The sequence below is a fragment of the Microtus oregoni genome, unplaced genomic scaffold (assembly GCF_018167655.1).
Source record: "Microtus oregoni isolate MIOR12 unplaced genomic scaffold, Mior012 000015F_ref0000493, whole genome shotgun sequence".
Classification (NCBI taxonomy): domain Eukaryota; kingdom Metazoa; phylum Chordata; class Mammalia; order Rodentia; family Cricetidae; genus Microtus; species Microtus oregoni.
In genome coordinates, this window is record NW_024543074.1 from 18,476,285 (window position 1) to 18,496,284 (window position 20,000).

At 49.1% G+C, this 20,000-nt stretch overlaps 1 protein-coding gene across 5 annotated transcripts in view; it reads right to left on the reverse strand.

Annotated features, from left to right (window-relative positions):
• Nucleotides 1-269: 269 nt before the first annotated feature.
• Nucleotides 270-20,000, reverse strand: part of Rhbdl3 (rhomboid like 3) — a 52,226-nt gene continuing 32,495 nt past the window's right edge. For 2 of the 5 annotated variants that reach the window (XM_041664560.1, XM_041664559.1), the window contains 3 exons: nt 17,852-17,952; nt 9,919-9,979; nt 270-4,003 (listed from right to left, as the gene is read on the reverse strand). In XM_041664560.1, coding sequence (XP_041520494.1) covers nt 3,732-4,003; nt 9,919-9,979; nt 17,852-17,952 — 434 coding nt within the window. In that variant the 3' untranslated portion in view covers nt 270-3,731. Of the gene's footprint in view, nt 4,004-5,447; nt 5,778-5,869; nt 5,977-8,911; nt 9,542-9,918; nt 9,980-12,190; nt 12,516-17,851; nt 17,953-20,000 lie in introns of those variants that run through there. The other 3 variants (XM_041664562.1, XM_041664563.1, XM_041664564.1) reach the window with 3 other exon arrangements.

Consider the following 20,000-nt stretch of genomic DNA (forward strand, 5'->3'; position numbering starts at 1 on the left):
ATGCACCAGTACAGCCAGCCAGAGACTGCCTCCTAACATATGTATGAATTTGATTCCCTTTAAGTCCCATGCAAATATCCAGGGACCAAGAATATAAACTGTGGCCGGCAGTGGTCGTGTACGCCTTTACTCTCAGTACTCTGGAGACAGAGGCTGGTTGATCCCTGAGTTCAAGGCCAGCCTAGTCTACAGAGTGAGTTCCAGGACAGCCAGCTCTTGTAGACCAGGCTGGCCTCAAACTCACAGAGATCCACCTCCTCTGCCTCCCGAGTGCTGGGATTAAAGGCATGTGCTACCAGCGCCCAGCTGTTTTCAATTTTTTTTTAAATTATCATTGGTAAACATTTTAGTAAACTATTTAATGAACGAGAATTTGTCAGAAAGGAAGAAACAGAAAAGTAAAGGTAAATGGGAGGAGGCCAAAGGCAAATCTAATTAAACAGCTTTTTCCCCCCCAAGAGCTGCCTTGAGTTTCTGGAGCACAGGAGGCCCCAGTGGAATGTGTTTGCAGAGAACTCAGCTCTGCACTTCCCAAGTAGCAGCGGGTGTGTAGTTAGCCTGAGCTAACTGCGCTCTTGGTTTTAGTTTGGGGATGGCTTCTACATTGTTCGGAAGCCTTTTTCAATAACACACAGGAAATTGATGGAAAGGGCAGCGACCCCCGTTCTGCACTCACCAGGGCAGTTCAATCCTTCAGCGTCGGTAGTTAACTGGGAAGCTACAGAGGCCAATGCTGATCTGGAGAAGGTGGGCACACAGTTGGCTTTTCAGACCTCATTCATGCAAAGTAACTCAGCTGTTAAACTTCTGAAGTCCCAGGCCTCACCTTGAGCATATATGCTGCTTTCATTTCTCCTCTGCATATGAACTTAACCATGCCCTGTTCTTCAAGATTAAGTTGTTGATGGCCCCGAGGAGGACCTAAAGACTAGGCTTGTTGAGGCAGAGAAAGAGGTCTCTAGTGTATTGCTGACGTAGCAAGGCTATGTCAAGGACACCAGTCTCAGGGGATAGCAGTGTGCGGCTGTAGACAGCGACTATCCACAGCTTTTGCCCCTCCGCATGTTTACGGCCTGAAGACTGCCCCTACAGAGACTGTGCCTATCTGCGCCTCCTCATTCAGCTGAATCCAATAACTGCACTTCCCTGTTCAACAGTATATAACGAACACTCTGAGCTTATGGGGCAGGGCTGTGGCTTCTCCATCCATGACCATGCGATCCCAGCTTTTCTGTCCTGAGTTCATGTGTGTGCGTTTTCTTCATTCCCTTGGCAACTGTCAATCCCTAAAGCAGTGCCGAGTGAGGCACGTAGGCGAGCTGGGTGAGTGGACAAGAAGACAGGCCTGTGGAGACACTGGCACTGAGACTGTCACTCGGGCTGAGCTCCCTAACCACTGGCAACTACCTCCAAAACTGTCCAGGAAGCTTCCTTCATGTTATGTTATGGGAAGAACAATCAGTTTTCACCAACCACTCAGGAAAGGTTAAGGAAGACAGTGCCAATCACCTGCACCAGAACCCATCAACCCACCACTTCCAGTTCTTTCCTTCTCCCACCAGACCCAGACAAAACAGTTCCATGGCAGCTCTTGTAGTCACTTCCTGAGTAACCAATGGCTTTAAAAAAATCTTTAATGGAATCTGTGCTCAAATAATATGTTACAACAAAAATATACAGAATGTACACAATACAAAAATATTTAGAAACCAACATTGCGGCTAGTGGATTGATTTTCACTTACTTAGTCCTTGGAGGGCAGCTCACTGTCAGGCAGTTTTTAAGGCAGAGGAGAGTCAACGCTTTGCAGCCAGCCCTGGGAAGCACACAGCACCGGGAAATCCTCATTATCTGCAAACTGAATTGGACACTCGAGGAAAATCTGGGTTCGGTGAGCAGTACCTCCACTGATGCTCTAGGCAAGAATGGTTCGCTTGGAAACAGCGTCAAAAGAGGCCCATTAGGGGGCTTCTCCTAATTAAAAAACGAGTGACGAATGGTGCCATTAAAGTGAAATTTCCCTTCTTTGAAGGCCTGCTTTCCCTTCCCTGGCTCCCATGACTCCTGTCCCCTTTAAAAGCAAGCGAGTCCACATAGTTGTTGTCTGGGGATTCCCCAGCCTCTGAGGCCAACCTACAGCCTGAAGAATGACAGTGCCCCTAGTCCCACACTGGAGGAGTCGGGGGAGGGACTCAGGAGAAAGGAGACCAGCTGGGGAAAGTTGCTGGAGTGGTGAGGGGATCCAGGAGCAGTTCCCATCCTCCTGACTTCCCATGTCTGTGGTTCCTCAGCCTGGACTCCCAGGAGCTGAGAGTCCCGAAGCCGATATAAAGGTCATTTGTCTCACAGTCTCCACTTAGGGCTTCCAGCAGCTCCTAGTGCCAGCCTGAGCAGACTGTCTTGGAGGGGCAGAGGCACAGCGTGTCTTGCCAAACTCCTGAGGCTGCTGGGATGTGGGTAGCACAAAGCCATTCCCTCAGTCTCACTTCCAACTTCCCTCCAGATCTAATCATCTAAGTCTACAGCTGCTCTCGACCCTGGGCACTCACCCAGGCTCCCAGGAGCTCTTCTCTGGGGCAAGGTCTTCACCAAAATATCTTTTACTATAGCTTCCTTGTTGAGATGGCCATGGTATCACTGTCCTAGGTTTTCTTTCATTCCAAAGACTTTATTCTACAGGAGGCAGAACAGACATGAAGGTACCCCAGAGGGAACCAGAACACAGCTGGCATATCTTCCCAAAGGTCCTGGTGGGGCTCTGGTCTTCCCTCTAGCACGGACAATTTTTCCGCTGGTCAGTGATGCTTAGGAGGTGTGTGGGAAGGCCAGATGGGAAAGAGGGGCTTGAATTATGCAAAAAGCAAGGCCACTGAACAAACACACTGAGCATGCCCATTCCAGCAATCCCTTACAGACACCCTTGAGTACATTGCCCTCCACTGCCTCCCTCTGCAGGGTCTGACTTGCCTGACATTGCACACGCGCTTGTGTACACACACACACAACACACCCCAAAACCCTGTCTCCACACCCAAAAGAGAGGCACAAAGTAGGGCAAGGGCAGTAGAGAGGAAGAAAAGACCCCAAAGTCCAGATGGGGCACGGATGCAGGATGATGGTGTGATATGCCAGCATTCAGAAATACAGGCAGAAAGAGGGAAAATTGGTCCTGGGCCTTTCCCAAGGGGAACCTGGGATGAACTTCAGTGCCCCAGGCACGGGCCCTCTCACAGATCCCCAGGAAAAGAATATAGAGCATCTCCCCGTCCTAGGGGCCATGCTATCACACCCACTGACAGGATCTGAGCCTGGGGTGCTCTGGGCTCCCCCAGATTCAAAGCATCTACTGCCAGAGCACCAGACCATGAGCTGCAGGGAGGACATGACTGAGCCTCCAGTTACCTCCTGGCTGGGGAAGGCATGCCTGGCTGCGGCTGCTGTGTCCCAGTGTCTCTTCAAGTGAAAGACCAGGAAGAAGGCTACTTGTGGCAGTGAGAGGGGAGCACGTGGATCAGCTACTCCCATCCTACCCCAGACTTTCCCTCACCCCAGCTCAACTTAGGAAAACAGCAGCTGCATCCATCTCGTCCCCCACCCTTCAACACTGAAACACATACATCCCCGAGTCTCCTGCTCCCCCGGTCTCGCTGAATTGGTGATGAAAATCAGATGCAGGTACTTCCTCTGGATGCTTCTGCTTCTTCCCTTCCCTGCCTCAGTCCTCCAGTCTCTTAGGGGGGTGGTGGCAGCTTCAAGTCCAGTAGTGTATAGGCAAAGATGTTCCAGAAGACAGCAAACAGCACGAAGATGGTATACATGGTCACAAAAATCCACCACAGCGACTGGTCCTGCAGTCTCTGCTCATAGTTCCTTAGGACCACCACACCCAGGGTGATGCCCACGGCCACACCACCCAAGTGTGCCACGAAGCTTGGGTGGGGGCACGGGGGATAAGCCGATGGGTGGAAGCGGAGCCACACGGCCCTCCCGAACTCCATACTCACTGCAAGGGGAGGAGACAGAGAGACATCACAGCAGGGTCCTGGGCAGGAGCTGAGGAGAGGCCAGGCACACCGGCCACCCAGTCACCCATTCACTCGTTCACTGTCATGAGACCAAATGCAGTCATCAAGGAGAAAAGACTATCCCAAGAGCCCACAGGGCTTGGCAATAAATCAACAATCAATTACATTCGCAAGACAATTTCATTAAGAGCTACAGACATGAGGCAAAAAGAGACTATAAAATCCATGCTGGGTACAAGACGGGGCATTCTTTGGGGAGTGAGACAGGGCTTCTCAAGAGAAAATGTCTGAACCGTTATCTGAACGTTGAGAGGGCCCTTGCTAGCAGACCCTAAGGAAGGCGCATCTCTTTGGCTACGTTGCACCCCGGGGACATTTCTTCATCTGTCCAGTGGCATAAAGGCTTCAAGAGTAGAACATGGCCAACAGCTCCCGCACACTCTGAAAACCTCACAGTGTTTCCATGTGCTACCTAGAAGTCCCCAGAAACCACGAGAGCCAGTGCCTCTCAGGAGACGGAGATGGAGAGGGAGCGAGAGTAAAGGAGGAATTAAACTAAAAGTCTGAACTCCACTTTCACCAACACATCTTAGGATGTCTCCTTTAACCAACCAACTCCTGCACGTCACCAACTATGGCTCAGTCCTTCCCTTTGTGGACTTGCTAAGTCAGTCAGGCAAAAAGGGATATTGTATCTTGTAAAGGAAAAAGGCTGGGCAATAGTGCCACCCCATTTCCCAATACCCAAGGGGCAGGGAAAGGACTTTCTTTCTCCCTCCTACCTTTCCTCCCTTCCTGCTTTCCTTTCTCTTTTCGACCTGAGGCCTCACAATGAAGTCTGGGATATCCTGAAACTCACTGTGGACAAGGACGTCTTAAATTCACAGAGCTCTGTCTCCCTGAGCGCTGTGATTAAAGGTGTGCACCATCGAGTCTGGTTGAAAGCAGGTATTCTTTTTTTGTTTCAATTTTTTTGTTTTCTTGAGACAGGGTTTCTTTGTGTAGCCCTGGCTGTCTTGGAACTCACTCTGTAGAACAGGCTGGTCTCACACTTAGAAATCTGCCTGCTTCTGCCTCCCAAGTGCTGAGATTAAATGCATGTACCCATTTAAAAAAATTATATATAGCCGGGCGGTGGTGGCGCACGCCTTTAATCCCAGCACTCGGGAGGCAGAGGCAGGCGGATCTCTGTGAGTTCAAGACCAGCCTGGTCTACAAGAGCTAGTTCCAGGACAGGCTCCAAAACCACAGAGAAACCCTGTCTCGAAAAAACAAAACAAAACAAAAGTTATATATATAATGTTCATTGGTGTTTTGCCCACAAGTATGTCTATGTGAGGGTATCAGATCCCCTGGATCAAGAGTTACAGACAGTTGTGAGCTATCATGTGGGTGCTGGGAATTGAACCTTGGTCCTCTGGAAGAGTAGCAAACACTCTTAACCACTGAGCCATCTCTTCAGACCCTGAGAGAGTAGGATTCTCAGCTTTATTTTCCAGACTGGGAGGAAAATAAAAGCAAACCTGACAGATTAAAAGACCGATCTCTGAGGGGACTGTTTCACCACACGCATTTCATCAGTGTGTCGCCCAGGAACCCAGGAACCTCCTTCCTTTTAGAGACTGACAGCGAGATGTCTTCAGAGGGCCCTGCAACCCCACAGCCAGCCAGCAGAGGGTGGAAAAGGAGCAGTAGGGCCGTGCTCTAGAGATACCCCAGCCAGGTGGTGCTTCCCTGCTTTGTTTGCTGGGTCTGGGGCCAAAAAAAGAAAAAGGCTGTAAAAGATGATGGTTCCTCTCCCACCTCTTCATCACCTTCTAGGAATTTTAAAAAGCTTTACTTACGTATTTTTGGTATATGGGTACTTTGTCTACATGTACATCTGCACACCGAAAGATGGCACCAGACATTTGTGACCTGCCATGTGGGTGCTGGGAATTGAACTCAGGACCTTTGAAAGAGCAGTGAGTACTCTTAACCATTGTACCATCTCTCCAGCCGCAGCTTTTTTTTTTTTTTTTTTTTTTGGTTTTTCGAGACAGGGTTTCTCTGTGGCTTTGGAGCCTGTCCTGGAACTAGCTCTGTAGACCAGGCTGGTCTCGAACTCACAGAGATCCGCCTGCCTCTGCCTCCCGAGTGCTGGGATTAAAGGCGTGCGCCACCACCGCCCAGCTCCAGCCGCAGCTTTTATAATGGTTTTTTTTTTTTTTTTTGGTTTTTCGAGACAGGGTTTCTCTGTGGCTTTGGAGCCTGTCCTGGAACTAGCTCTGTAGACCAGGCTGGTCTCAAACTCACAGAGATCCTCCCGAGTGCTGGGATTAAAGGCGTGTGCCACCGTCGCCCAGCGGCTTTTATAATGTTTACAATGGGTTTTATTTAAAAACAAACAAACAAAAAAGATAAGACCAAGAAGAGGCTCCTGGTGGGCTGACTTGACTTTCCAAAGGCCTAACGTAAGAGGTGGGGACTGTGGAGGTGAAATTAAGGTGAGTGCTCACAGGTCTGACTCCATCAGGGTTTGCTCTGCTTAGGTCTTCCTCTTACCATACAGCAGGTATGGCCCAGGCTGAGAAACCTTTGTGGCCCCTGTCCAGCCTGGCTAAACTGTGGAGCGTTAGTAATGACGTATTTCAATATTCTGGGCATACTTCCTTTGAGCTGGAGATCTTAGCACTCTCTGAAGCTCAAGTGTACACTTATGAATTAAACCTAATCCTATGCTCCCCATACATAGGTTTTGGAAAGTAAAGGAGAAGGTGTTCTTTCCTCCTCTTTCTCTTTACATTAAAGGATGAGCCCTGAGGCTTCAGGTCTCATTAGCCTTTCACTGTGTGTGTGTGTGTGTGTGTGTGTGTGTGTGTGTGTGCACGCGCGTGTGCACCCTATACATACACATATGGAGGACAGAAGACATTACGTGCCCTCCTCTATTGCTCTCCACCTTACTTTTAAAAGCTCGTGTATGAGTGTTTTGCCTACATGTGTGTATGTGTACTGTGTGCTTGCCTGGTACCTGTGGATGCCAGAAGAGGGTGTCATATCCCTGGAACTAGGGTTACAGTTGTGAGCCAGGCAGATGCTTGAAACTGAACCCAGGTCCTCTGAAAGAGTAGCAAGTGCTCTTAACCCTGAGCCATCTCTCCAGTCCTTCCATCCTGTATTTTAAAGAAAGGGGTCTCTGAACCTGAAGCTTGCAGCTCACTGGTTAGGATGAGCTGGCCACCAGTGAGCTCCTGGGAGCTTCCTCTGTCTAGCCCTAGTGCTAGGGTTATGGGCATGTGTACCATGCTTGTTTTTTTTTTGTGGAGGTGGTAGGGCAAACTCAGACGCACAGGCTGTTATAGCAAGGGCTCCTAATCACCAAGGCATCTCTCCAACCCCTCAATCTATTTTTCTCCATCATAATGCAGCTAATTTCCTATCTGGAACATCCTTCAGGATCTCTCCTCTTGTGAGCCTGCAGTGGCCTTCCAGTGTATGTAAGATGATATATGTTTCTGCCTTTGCCTAAGCCAGCATCATCTAACTCTTAATTCTTTTTTCTTTTTTTAAATGGTTTTTCAAGACAAGGTTTCTCTGTGTGCTGGAACTCACTCTGTGGACCAAGCTGGCCTCGACCTCACAGAGATCCACCTGCCTCTGCCTCCCGAGTGCTGGGATTAAAGGTGTGCGCCACCACCGCCTGGCATTCATCATCTAACTCTTGAGATTTAGATTGGCTTCATTTCTTGTCACAACTATACGCAGTCCCAAGCTCCAATTTTCCCTGCCAACATCTTTTGCCTACCACGTCCTTTATTCCTATGGTACCTCGGCCAGACATACCACTCCCCACTTTTTGGGACAGAGTCTCACTGTATGTAGTTGGTCTGGAATTGGTCATGTAGACCAGGCTGGCCTTGAACCCACAGAATTCCTCCTGCCTTGGCCTACCAAGTGCTAGGTTAAAGGTGTGCACCTTCGAGTTTGAGATATACTCTCCTGTGTTTGATCTGCTGCTGAGCCCTACTTGTCTTTATGTCCAGGCCTCTCAGTCAGTAGAATGGACCTGTCCTGACTAGGGTCCCGGAACAAACTGAGCAAAGGAGCCACTACAGTTTGTAACTCTACTAAAAGTGCAAGGTTTGTATGTGTGGAGGTGGGGACAGCCTGAGACAACATTTTACTATGTAGTCCAGGTTGGCTTCCAAATTCAGTTCTCTTGGGGCTGGAGAGCTAGCTTAGCAGTTAAGAGCAATGGCTGCTCTTCATAGGACCTATGTCTGACTCCAAGCACCCACATGGCGGCTCACAACTGCCTCTAACTTGTTCCAGGGGAGCTGATGCTCTCTTCTGGCCTCCCTGGGCAGTGCATACAGAAGGTACACAGACAACGATGAAGACAAAACACCCATGCACATGAAAATGAATAAATAAAATATTTTAAAAATAAATCCAACCCTCTTGCCCTAGCTTTCCAAAGTGCTAGGATTATAGACATGTGTCACACCACTGAGCAAGACTACAAGTTTGTTTAAAAAAAAAAAAAAAGATTCTTTGTTCTTATTTTATGTGTATGGGGGTTTTGTTTGCAATGTATGTTTACGCACCAAGCATGTGCATTGCCCACAGGGACAAAAAAGGGGCTTTGGATTCCCTGGAACTGGAGTTACAAACAGTTGTGAAGTGCTGTGTGTTGGTACTGGGAGCAAAACCCAGGTCCTTTGCCACAGCAGTAAGTGGTCTTTTTTTTTTTTTTTTCTTTAAAAAAAGATGTGTTTATTTATTATGTATACCAGTGTTCTGCCTGCATGCCTGAAGGCCAGAAGAGGGCACCAGATCTCATTTTAGATGGTTGTGGTTGCTAGGAATTGAAGTGAGGACTTCTGGAAGAACAGCCAGTGCTCCTAATCTCTGAGTCATCTTTCCAGCCATCTCCGCATCTCTACCTGCAAATTTAACTGTGCATGCACACACAATAGACACATATCCTAAAAGGTCAAGTTCACAACCCAAAAAGTCATGCAGCTATTTCTCTTGATCCCACTGGTCACTGGGTACTTTTCTGTTTGCATACTTTATGTCTATAAAAAGTTTAGGAAGTGGAGTTGGAGAGATGAGATGGTTCAGTGGTCATTGGTACTTGTGTTGGACTATGGTGGTACAAGCCTTTAATCCCAGCACTTGGGAGGCAGAGGCAGGCGGATCTCTGTGAGTTTGAGGTTAGCCTGGTTTACAGAGCGAGTTCCAGGACAGCCAGGGCTACAGAGCTACAGAGAAACCCTGTCTGAGAGGCAGGAGGACCACCAAAACAAGACATAAAGGGTCTGGATGATGTGGTTCAGTTGGTACAGTGCTTGCCTAGCATGCACAGAGTCTAGCTCCACATAAAAATCAGTGTGGTGCCAGGCAGTGGTGGCGCACACCTTTAATCCCAGCATTCGAGAGGGAGAAGATGGCAGATCTTTGTAAATTTGAGTCCAGACTGGTCTATATAGCGAGATCCAGGACAGGCTCCAAAGGTACACAGAGAAACCCTGTCTCGAAAAACAAAAAACAAACACAAAAACAAAAACCAAATCAAATAAACAAAAAACTGTGGTGACCTGTGTGTCTTAATCCCAGAAAGCAGATAAAAAATTCAAAGTCATCCTTGACCATTTAGTGAGTTCAAGGCCAACATGGGCTACACAGACGCGGTCTCAAAAAGCAAAACAACAAAAGATCGGGAAAGATCAAGCAGGGTAAAGAGAAAGACTTTCTTGGGGTGCTCGTTTTGGAAATAGGACTGACATGCCCCACCTTTTCTGGTTTATCACAGGCTCCTGAAAGGCAAGGGCAGGGGTTTCTCTGTGGCCCCGCGCGCGCACCCACCCCATCTCCCCCCTCCATCTCCCCACACAGCGGTACTCACTACAGATCAAGGCCACAGCCATCCGCAGCAGCTTGAACTGGCACTTCATGCCTGACCAGTTCTAAAGGAGAGGGAGAGACTCTGTCAGTTTGGGATCAGGCCCCTCCCCTGCAGGTACACAAGAAGCCACTCCCGTGAAGTACTGAGTAAGGGCTGGGGCCTAGCATGGTTTAGGGATTTGCAATAATGGTGAATTTATCCTCCTCATGAAAGGTCTTGAGCCACACAGGGCAGAGCGTGTGGAGTCAGCAAGGGAGAATCTCTCTCCCACCTCAGACAGTGAACTCTTTGACAGCATGATTCTTGGCTGTCCCCACAGGTGACAAGAAATGTGGGGCAGGACACCCAGCAAAGTCAAAGTGGAACCACCGGGGTAAGAAATCGTGCCCAGGAAGAATGAAGAAGGACCCTCAAACTCAGGGGTCAAGTGCACTGTTGTCTATCAGCTGAGCCCTTCAGCTGGCTCTCTCTCGCCAGCATGCAGTCACTGCTCTTGTTCAAGACAGGTTTCCATCTCTTATAGGAACAAAATGTAATGACCTGTTGTGTGGGTCATGAGTTCCCCGTCACCGAGATTCCTAATGGAGCTTCAGCACCTGAGGAGTGCACATCAGGAGGGGTGTGGGCCAGATGGCCTTCAAAGGAGTCTCTCTCCTGAGAGCCTCCCTAGCAGATAAACGGAACACAATTATTCATCTGACAAAGGATTTTCACTTTACAAAAGACTCCTCCGCGGGGCTCCTTTGAGGGGCTCCCCTGCAGGGCGTTCAGAACACAGTTCCGAGTACACAGATGCCGGCACGCACACACAGACGCGCCTGGGATCTTCCTGGAGCACACTGGCCCTGGCTAAGGTGGCAACTGGGCACAGCCGAGACTTCTGTTCCCTCCCATCTACTCCATCTGTCCCAGTGGTCCAGGCCCTGCTCCACGTTCTCATGGTCCTGAGGTTGTAGAAAACCTTAAACCTTAAACTTCACAGGGGCCCCAAATAGCGGTGACAGTAGAAGAAATAGGGCTTGGGGAAACTTCAGAAAAAAACACTCTTGCCAGGCGATGGTGGCGCACGCCTTTAATCTCAGCACTTGGGAGGCAGAGGCAGGTGGATCTCTGTGAGTTCGAGACCAGCCTGGTCTACAGAGCTAGTTCCAGGACAGGCTCCAAAGCCGCAGAGAAACCCTGTCTCGAAAAAAAAAAAATACTCTTTCTTTCTTTTTTTTTTTTTTTTTTTTTTTTCCCGAGACAGGGTTTCTCTGTAGCTTTGGAGCCTGTCCTGGAACTAGCTCTGTAGACCAGGCTGGTCTCGAACTCACTCTCCGCCTGCCTTTGCCTCCCGAGTGTTGGGATTAAAGGCTTGCACCACCAGCACCTGGCTATGTACTATTTAAACAATACCCCTTTGGTAGATTATTTTGCTAATTGCTTTGTAAATCACAAGTGCTTTGTATTCAACGAACTTACATCCTTTCCAATTAGGAGAAGAGGAGGAGATGAGCTAGCACTTGGAAGACTGGAGGGTGACAGGTTCCAGGGCAGCGTGGGAAACATGCTGAGACCCTTCTTCTTTAGTGCAGTGGGCAGCACACAGCCCCTCTAAAACCAGAATGTCTAACGTCTGCTTGCTGAATGTGTTCTATTTAGAAGCAGATGGCAGGGTAACATTGGAACTTCTAGTGTCTCTCAGCACCTTACCAAAGAGACAGGGACAAAACGGGGGTCAGTGATTCCATGGAGCCAGCGATCCAATCCCTGAAGTGAGCCTCCTGCAACAGGAAGGTGGTGGGCCACATGGCCTTACCAAGAAAAAAAAAGTTTGGTAGATAGGATGGTGCTGGCTGCTGCCCGGAAGTATGAGTGCACCTGGTGCCACTAGACTGCACAGTGATGGTTACGATGGGGTGGGAAGGAGGGAGAATGGCAGGAGAGCTTCCTTGGCAAGTATAAGACCCTGGGTTCTATTCCCGGGAGAAAGAAGAAAGAGGGAAGCAGGGAAGGAAGAAGAAAAAGGAAGAAAGGAAAACTAATAAAGAAGTAAATATTGAACACAGAGTTGATAGTGCAGGCCTTTAATCTCAGCACTCAGGGAGGCAGATGCAGGTGGAGCTCTGTGAGTTTGAGGCCAGCCTGGTCTACAGAGTGAGTTCCGGGACAGCCAGGGCTACACAGAGAAATCCTGTCTCCAAACAAACAAATAAACAAAATAAATCTAGAGTCCAGGTGACAGTCAGAAGCTCTGCCTTTACTCCAACACTATTGAGGCCAGATTCACGAGTTTGTTTCCTTTTTTTTGACAAAGTGCCCAGGTTTCCCAGGCTGGCCTCAAACTCACTCTGTAGCCACAAGTTGCCCTCAACCCTATAACCTTCCTGGGATTACAGGTGTGGCTTCCAGCCCATTCATTAGCTTCCTGAGTATGCAAACCTGCCTGGTCCCAGGTGCAAGTTAGTGCTGAAGATTGCCAGGTTGATCCGATCCAACCCCGTGCATGCACTTTAGGGAAGAAGGCGAGGATCCCGGGTAGCCACTTCAAGATGACAGGAGGTTAACAAGCAGATGGTCCTTCCAGTCCACAGCTCTGCCAACCACCTTCTAAGAGACTGCAAGAAACATTTTGTCTGCCTTTGTTGTCCACCCAGCTGCTCCCAGAGCTGAGGGAATCCCAGTGAATGGTAATCTCCCAGCAGTGAAGGGGTTAAACTAGAAGGTCTTCCAAGGCCACTTCACAACCCATTATTCCCTCAATAACACTGAGAGCACCAGGAGAGCAAAGGCGCCTCACACAGCAGGCCCTGCCGCTGCTAGAAATGTGGAGAGCCCAGTCCCCAGGGAGCCAGGCCTTCCAAGGCCCTTTAATTTCATTCTCTACCACAGCCTTGCGGAGTGAGATGGTGGCACGGTGAGACAGTGACTCAGCCACTGGGAACAAGTAGGTAACCAGTCGCCTTGATATCATGTTCACCCAACCAATTAAGAGCACTTCCCTAGCATGTGTGCGGCCCTGGGTTCAATGCTCAGTAACACACACACACACACACACACACACACACACACACACCATGAAATGAAGGCATGACATATAAATCACCCCTGGTCTAACTGTCCTACAGAGGCTGTTCATTTAATTACATAAACCTTATGGCAGAGGGCTTTTTTGTTTTGTTTGTGTTTTTAGCAGTAATTTTTCTTGAGCTTTAGCAACGAAATTCAATTTGCAAAGATTTGGCTCTCAAATATTTTATGAAAGCATCTAACACACAGCAAAGTGTAAGTAAATATCTTGCATATTTAAAAATGGAACTCTGGCTTATGGGTCCCAGCAGCAGGCAATTAATAAATTATTCAATCAGGTAGATCTTTCTATTTCCAGTGTTTAAAATAAGAAGTCTTGATTGAAAGTCTTTTTGGGAGCCAAATCTTTGGTTGAGATATTTTCTGACTTTAATAATTTGGTGTAAACTGGAATTTATAAAACATTAATATATATAATGCCCTAGCCTTCCAAATGCTAGGATTACAGGTGCGTACTACCACAACCACAAGACACACTTTTATATAAAGCAAAATCTCTAATTAACAGCTAGTCCTAAGAACGTAAGTGCTCCACATTTTCCTGAGTTATCCCAGAAGCTTTAAGAACACATTTTCTTGGGTTAAAGAGACGGCTCTGGTTAAGAGCACTGGTTGCTCTTCCAGAGGACCTGTGTTCAAGTCCTAGCACCCACAGGGCAGCTCACAACTGTCTGTTACTCCAGTTAGAGGGGATCTGACACTCTCATACAGACATGCATACAGGTAAAATACCAACTTACAAAAAAATTTTTTTGATTTCTCTATGAAACATAATTCATACATTAAAAAAAATCACACAGAAGGCAGCCAAGATACCTCAGTAGGTAAAGGTATCAGCCGCCAAGCCTGAGTTCTGTGTTGGGGAATGACTAGGTGGATAGAATAGACTCCCAAAGTTGTCCTTTGATGTCCACACTTGTACTGTAGCGCGCGCGTGCACACACACACACATTGGGGAATGACTAGGTGGATAGAATAGACTCCCAAAGTTGTCCTTTGATGTCCACACTTGTACTGTAGCGCACACACACACACACACACACACACACACACACACACTCCACCCCACACACAAAATAAAACATAAATGTAATGGTTACACACACAAATGTGCATGCATATGTACACACAGGCGCTCACTGCTGGGTGGCGGCTTACCATGTGGGAAGCATGTTCCAATTGTCCACATCTTCATAACACCCACCTTATGAAAGCAACTGGAGCCCCAAAGATTCACAGACTCAGTCATCAGAAGGTTCTCAAATCTAAATCTCCTGACTGTCAAATCCACAGTTTTTCTGCCCTTTACTTTAATGAGATACTGTCTAAGGAATAAAGAGTCCACTCTCATTTTGGAAGTAAAGCAGTAGCATATCTACTAGGTTGAAGTATATACGCTTGCTAATGGTCAATCACTCCCCAACCACAGAAGTGGTACTTTTTTTTTTTTTTTTTAAACAAGGATTCTCTATGTAGCCCTGCCTGTCATGGAACTCTCTATAGACCAGGCTGGCCTTGAACTCACAGAGATCTAGCTGCCTCTGCCTCCCCAGGGCTGGGATTAAAGGAACACACTATTTCAAAGGAGTTGACCTGATATGTCTCAGCAGGGAACTCAACTGGGCAAAGGCAGTCCCTTGATGAGGAGAAACTGACCTTCTTCAGGGTCAAGAAGCACAACTCTCTAGAGTGGACGATTACTGCAAACTCCCAGGTCTGTCAGCTCCCAGGAGGCAGGCAGGGAGCTGCTTTCTCTGGAAAGGCCTACGGTCTGAAATGGGACTGCTCATCTCCATGGCCACGGGCTGCTCGCCAGGCAGAAGTGTAAGCTGAACCAAACCGTTTGACAGGTCCCCGGGTGCCTGTGGCCAGTCCTTCAGGGTCGAGTGGCCTCTTCTCCCCATGGGAACTTCTGGGGTACCACGATTGCATCTCATGAGCTGGGGAGTGGGCAGATCTTCTTAAAGTCCTGCCTTTTTTTTCTCCTTCCCTGTGCTCTCCTTCCACTGTGCCTGCTCAGCCCCCACCATCCTGTCCCCATCCCTAGCTTGCAGGAATGGGAGGGAGGAGGTCAGTACTTTCTTCTCCAGCTGAGAGGAATTGGGGCAGGGGGAGGGTGGAGGAGGCAGGATTCAGAGGAATAGCTGTGTCTGAGGAAAGAGAATGACCCATTTAAGAGGGCCATGTGAGGCGGCCCTGTGCACAGAGACCCTTAGCGGTTGTGTGCATAAACAGGAACACAGCCTGAACCCTCACACTCAGATATGATTTCCCACACCCACCTCCAACCTCTCTACTAACACATACTGGAAGTTGCCAGAATTTAGCTCAGTAGCAAATGTACTCACTCGGTATCTCCCCCCCCACACATACACATACTCTTACAACTCACAAAGGCAGGGTGTGTGTGTGTGTGTGTGTGGTGGTGAATAGAAGGAGAAGATGGTGTTCAGAGTGAGGAAGGAATTCCAGTCAGGTGTGCTAGGCTGCAATACTCAAGAGGCTGAGGCAGGTGATTGCCACAAGTTTGAGGTCAGCCTGTACTACACAGGGAGTTTCAGGTCAATTTGGGATAGCCCTACCCCCACACTCACCCACCCCAAAAGAAAGGAAGGGAGGGAAGGAGGAAGGGAGGGAGGGAGGGAGAGAGAGAGAGAGAGAGAGAGAGAGAGAGAAAGAAAGAGAAAGAGAAGGCAGAAAAGACAGACTCTACACTTGGAAGGCTGAGGTAGGACTGAGTGTCAGGACATCCTAGGCTGGGTCAACAACCTGCTCAACCAAAAAACAAAACCCAGATGAAACCATGGGAGAATGTAGAGACTCCAAAAAACCACCAAGCATCACAATTGCCACGTGGGGGAAAAGTGACAGCAAGCAGAGCAGGGTCAGGAGGGGTTCACGGAGAAGCTGTAATCTTTCTGGACTCTCCCCGCCTCCCAAATCTATAGGTATCTGAGTATGTCAGGCACAGCGGTATAGATGTGTAACATAGAGAGGCTCCTAGGCCAGTTGGGGCATGCGTGAGGTAGGACAGCTACAGCAGTAGAGATAACTCTATCTCCCTCTAAACTAGACAAGCTTCCTGCCGTGGGGGCTTTAACACGCTGATTTGAAGATCCTGTTTAGTCTGAGTCTACCTAGGTTCTTTGGTAAGGAACGAGGAGTTAAGGTAATATTTGTTTTAAGTGTTGATTTTCAGTTTTGCTCATTTATTGCATATCACCCCACTTCAGAGGTGTAGAACCCAAGGTAGGAAGCAGCATTTAACCTGGCCCGGGGTACCTTTTAGGAGTGGGCAGCAAGGATTGGACTGGACTAGGTTGCCTGTTTCCTTGGGCCATGCTCAGACCCTTACCATTGTTTTGAAAGAGAATGGAGAGAAAGACAAGGGGACCCTGACAATGTGAGGGGCTAGGGCAGGGGATGACACCTGGATGGCTGGCATAAGGTGATCACTCTCACAAGGTCTCTCTTTCTACTTGAGAGTCTGATGACATGACCATGGAGGCTTTCTTACCTAGCAGTGCCTGTGTTAGTGTGCGGTGCGTGTGGAGGGGTTAAACCTGGCGTCCACTGGTTTGGCTAGGATGGCTCGCAAGGGCAAACTCTAGGTGTACGCCTTCTCAGCACTGGGGCTACAGGAGTGCATTGTGGCCATGCCCAGCTTCTTGTATGACTGCTAGGATCCAAACTAGGGTTCTCACGCTTGTGTGCAAAGCATTTTACGGACTGAGTTATCTCCTCTTGCTGTGCACAACCTATGACAAAGAATTCTAAAGACCATGTATACTAGTTGACACAAGCTAAAGTCATCTGAGAGGAGGGAACTTCAATTGAGAAAAACGCTTCCAGGGGGCTGGAGAGATGGCTCAGTGGCTAAGAGAGCACTGGCTGCTCTTCCGGAGGTCCTGGGTTCAATTCCCAGCAACCACACGGTGGCTCACAACTATCTGTAATGAGATCTGGCGCCCTCCTCTGGCATATGAGCATACATGGAGGCAGAATGTTGTATACATAATAAATAAATCTTAAAAAAAAAAGAAAAGAAAAGAAAGAAAAGAAAACGCTTCCATAAGATTGGGTGTAGGTTAGCCAGGGGTGGCGGTGCACACCTTTAATCCCAGCACTCAGAAAGCAGTGGTAGGTGGATCTCTGATTCGAGGCTAACCCGGTCTATAGAGCCAGTTCCAGGACAGCCAGGGCTACACGAACAAACTTGTCTTAAACTACCCCCCCGCAAATGGGTGTAGGCAAGACTGTGGGGGCATTATATTAACTAGTGATTGATGGTGAGGGCCCAGCCCATTGTGGGTGGTGCCATCCCTGGGCTGGCACTCCTGGGTTCTATAGAAAGCAGGCTGAGCAAGTCATAGTGAGTAAGCCAATAAGGATCACTCCTCCATGGCTCCTGCATCAGCCCCTGCCTCCAGGTTTCTGCCCTACTTGAGTTCCTGTGCTAACTTCCTTCACAGATAAACAGTAACATGGAAATGGAAGCCAAACAAACCCTTTCCTCCCCAAGTTGCTTTTGGTCATGGTGTTTCATTTCAGCAATGGTGACCCTAACTAAGACACCAGTGGTTCAGATCTGAACCATTTTTGAGGGAACAGGCAGAGTAGGGAGACAGGCACACCTGTGGGCTAAGCCCGGCTGGAGAAAACAGGAGCCCATCTGGGAAGGACATGGACGAAAGGGGTCTGCAGAGAAAGATGCAGCTATGAACCATGCTTCAGCCAGGCCGGGGGGGGGGGGAGCAGGGCACCCGACAGTTCCCTGGCTGAGAGAGCGATGGGGACTAACGTCCAAGCCCAGTGATGATAGAGGACAGACAGGGCAGATCCACAGGGAACAGGGGCTGCTCACCATGACAATGTTGGCCAAGTGGGCAGAGACGAGCGCATACACCCCTCCGGAAGAGCCCACAACGGGTGCAGTCATGTCAGCCACAGACACAGCCAAGGAGCCTGGCACAGAGAGAGTGAAAACCATCAGGAATGTCGGACTCACTGTGCAGCCCAGCCCTGGCCCTTGCCTTCTGCCACTGGAGCAGAACTACTCCACAGCAGGCTCCGTCTCCTCCCCTTTTGACGCGAGGCTGCCTCGCGCACGGTGAATGAACCCCTCCCTCCGTTCAGCTTTCTCACTTTACTGATGGGAAACCAAGGTTCAAAGGAGAAGTCTGACTGGCCCCAAGTGGGTCTGACCCTAAAGCCGCCCACGGCGGATGGGAGGAGTCCACTCGGGCTAGGCGGTGTGCACACATTCCTCCCTCCTACCCTCAAGGTTCATCTCCATCCTGAAGGCCAACCTTTGAGGCAGGTGCTAACAGAATCCCCACAAACACAAGGAGAGCTCTCATCCCAGCACTGGAACCAGGATTTATTTCAAACCTGTTCTGCCTGACATAAAAATTCTTCTCCTTCTCTCCCAGTGCCAGGAATTAAACCTAGGGCGTTACATAAGTTGGGCAAGCACTCTGCCACAGAGCAATTCCCCAGCCTGAAAGTCATGCTGATCAAAACCCGTGCTCTTGGCCTCAGTGGCAACCACTTCCCACATTACTTCAGAGGTGGCCTCTGCCTCCTTCCGCTTCTCTTTACTCAGCTGAATCTATAAACTTGCTTAGCATCGCCTCCCACACCTCCTGCCCAGCCACGCTACAGCACAAAAGGTTCACAGGATCTTCCAAGTGGGGCCTCTCTGGAGGGAGAATGTCCTTGAAAAGGCCAGAGAATGATGACATCACACTCTGGGGAAAGGATGGTTCTGTGGCTGTTGGTATGTGGGCTGACAAACTTGGGTCCTGGGAGGGAAGCTGGGCAGTGAGGAGATGGGAGATTTATTGTTCTGGTCGCATTTAAGTGTGATCAATGCTTTGGCTTCCAGGGAAGGACACAGGAGACTAAAAATAACTAGGAGGTAGACCCTGGGGCACAGAGGGTGAGTAGCAGCTGGCCTGGGTGAGCAAGCAGAAACCTCGGTTGGAAAACGCCTGCAGGCTCAGGAGTCAATTAGCCGCTGGAGAGAGGAGGACAAGGCTGAGAGCCCAAACATGCAAGTTCTACAAAGGTGGGGGCCCACATCTTAGGAGGAAGTTCCTGAACCAGGACCCAAGACCATCCGGATGGAGACATGGAGAGAGATCCCTATGGGAGCACCATTGACCACCTGCCTCTTGGCACCCCCTTTCCAGGTCCCTGTGACCAATTCTGGCTACGTAAAGTCTCAGAAAAAAATTAAACAAGACAAACAAACGTCAAGCTGCCATGACCCGAGGACTCACAAGTTTCTCTCCCGCCCATGCAACTGGAAGTCTCCCTTTCCTTTGTCGGGTCTTTTTCCAGCTTTCATTTGGTATCTAACTACTGTCAGATAACTTTCTCCTTTTATTGGCCTACCAATAAAATCCTATTTACGGGTTCAGCCATAAATATCCCAGCAGGGGGTCTTGGGATAGGGTGGGGAATCCCAGGGTAGCAAACAAACAGGCAGCAAGAGCTGCATGACAAAAGATTCCCACGCTCTCCTGGCCACTTGTGAGGGCTGCAGCGCAGGTTAGCAGCAGGGCCAGCTGCCCGAGCCAGCTCCTGGTTAATTACTGTTTGCGTCTAGCAAGCCCAGCCTTACCCAGCTGGTCCCTTCCTCTCTCCGCCGCCAGACCCATTTAACTTGGCCTCTTCTCTATGCCCCGGAGCCCTACACCAGAGCCAGTGATGCATCAGGACAGCCTCCGGGGACAGAAGGGACCTACGGGGGAAGCCTACATAGCACTGACTTTCCCTCACCCTCCCCGTGGTTAGAGTTTTGACCCTGGGGCCAGGGGCCAGCCAGGAATACTGGGAGAAGCATGGAATGGGGGATATGACTTAGCAGTTGTGTGACCTTAGACACTGCTCCAAAATTCTTTTGGCTTCAGTATTCACATGTATGAGATGAGGAAGTCTACAACTTCCAACATTCTGAGGAGTAAAACCCCTTTTTCTTGGGCTCCCTAATTCAGTGAACCCTCTGA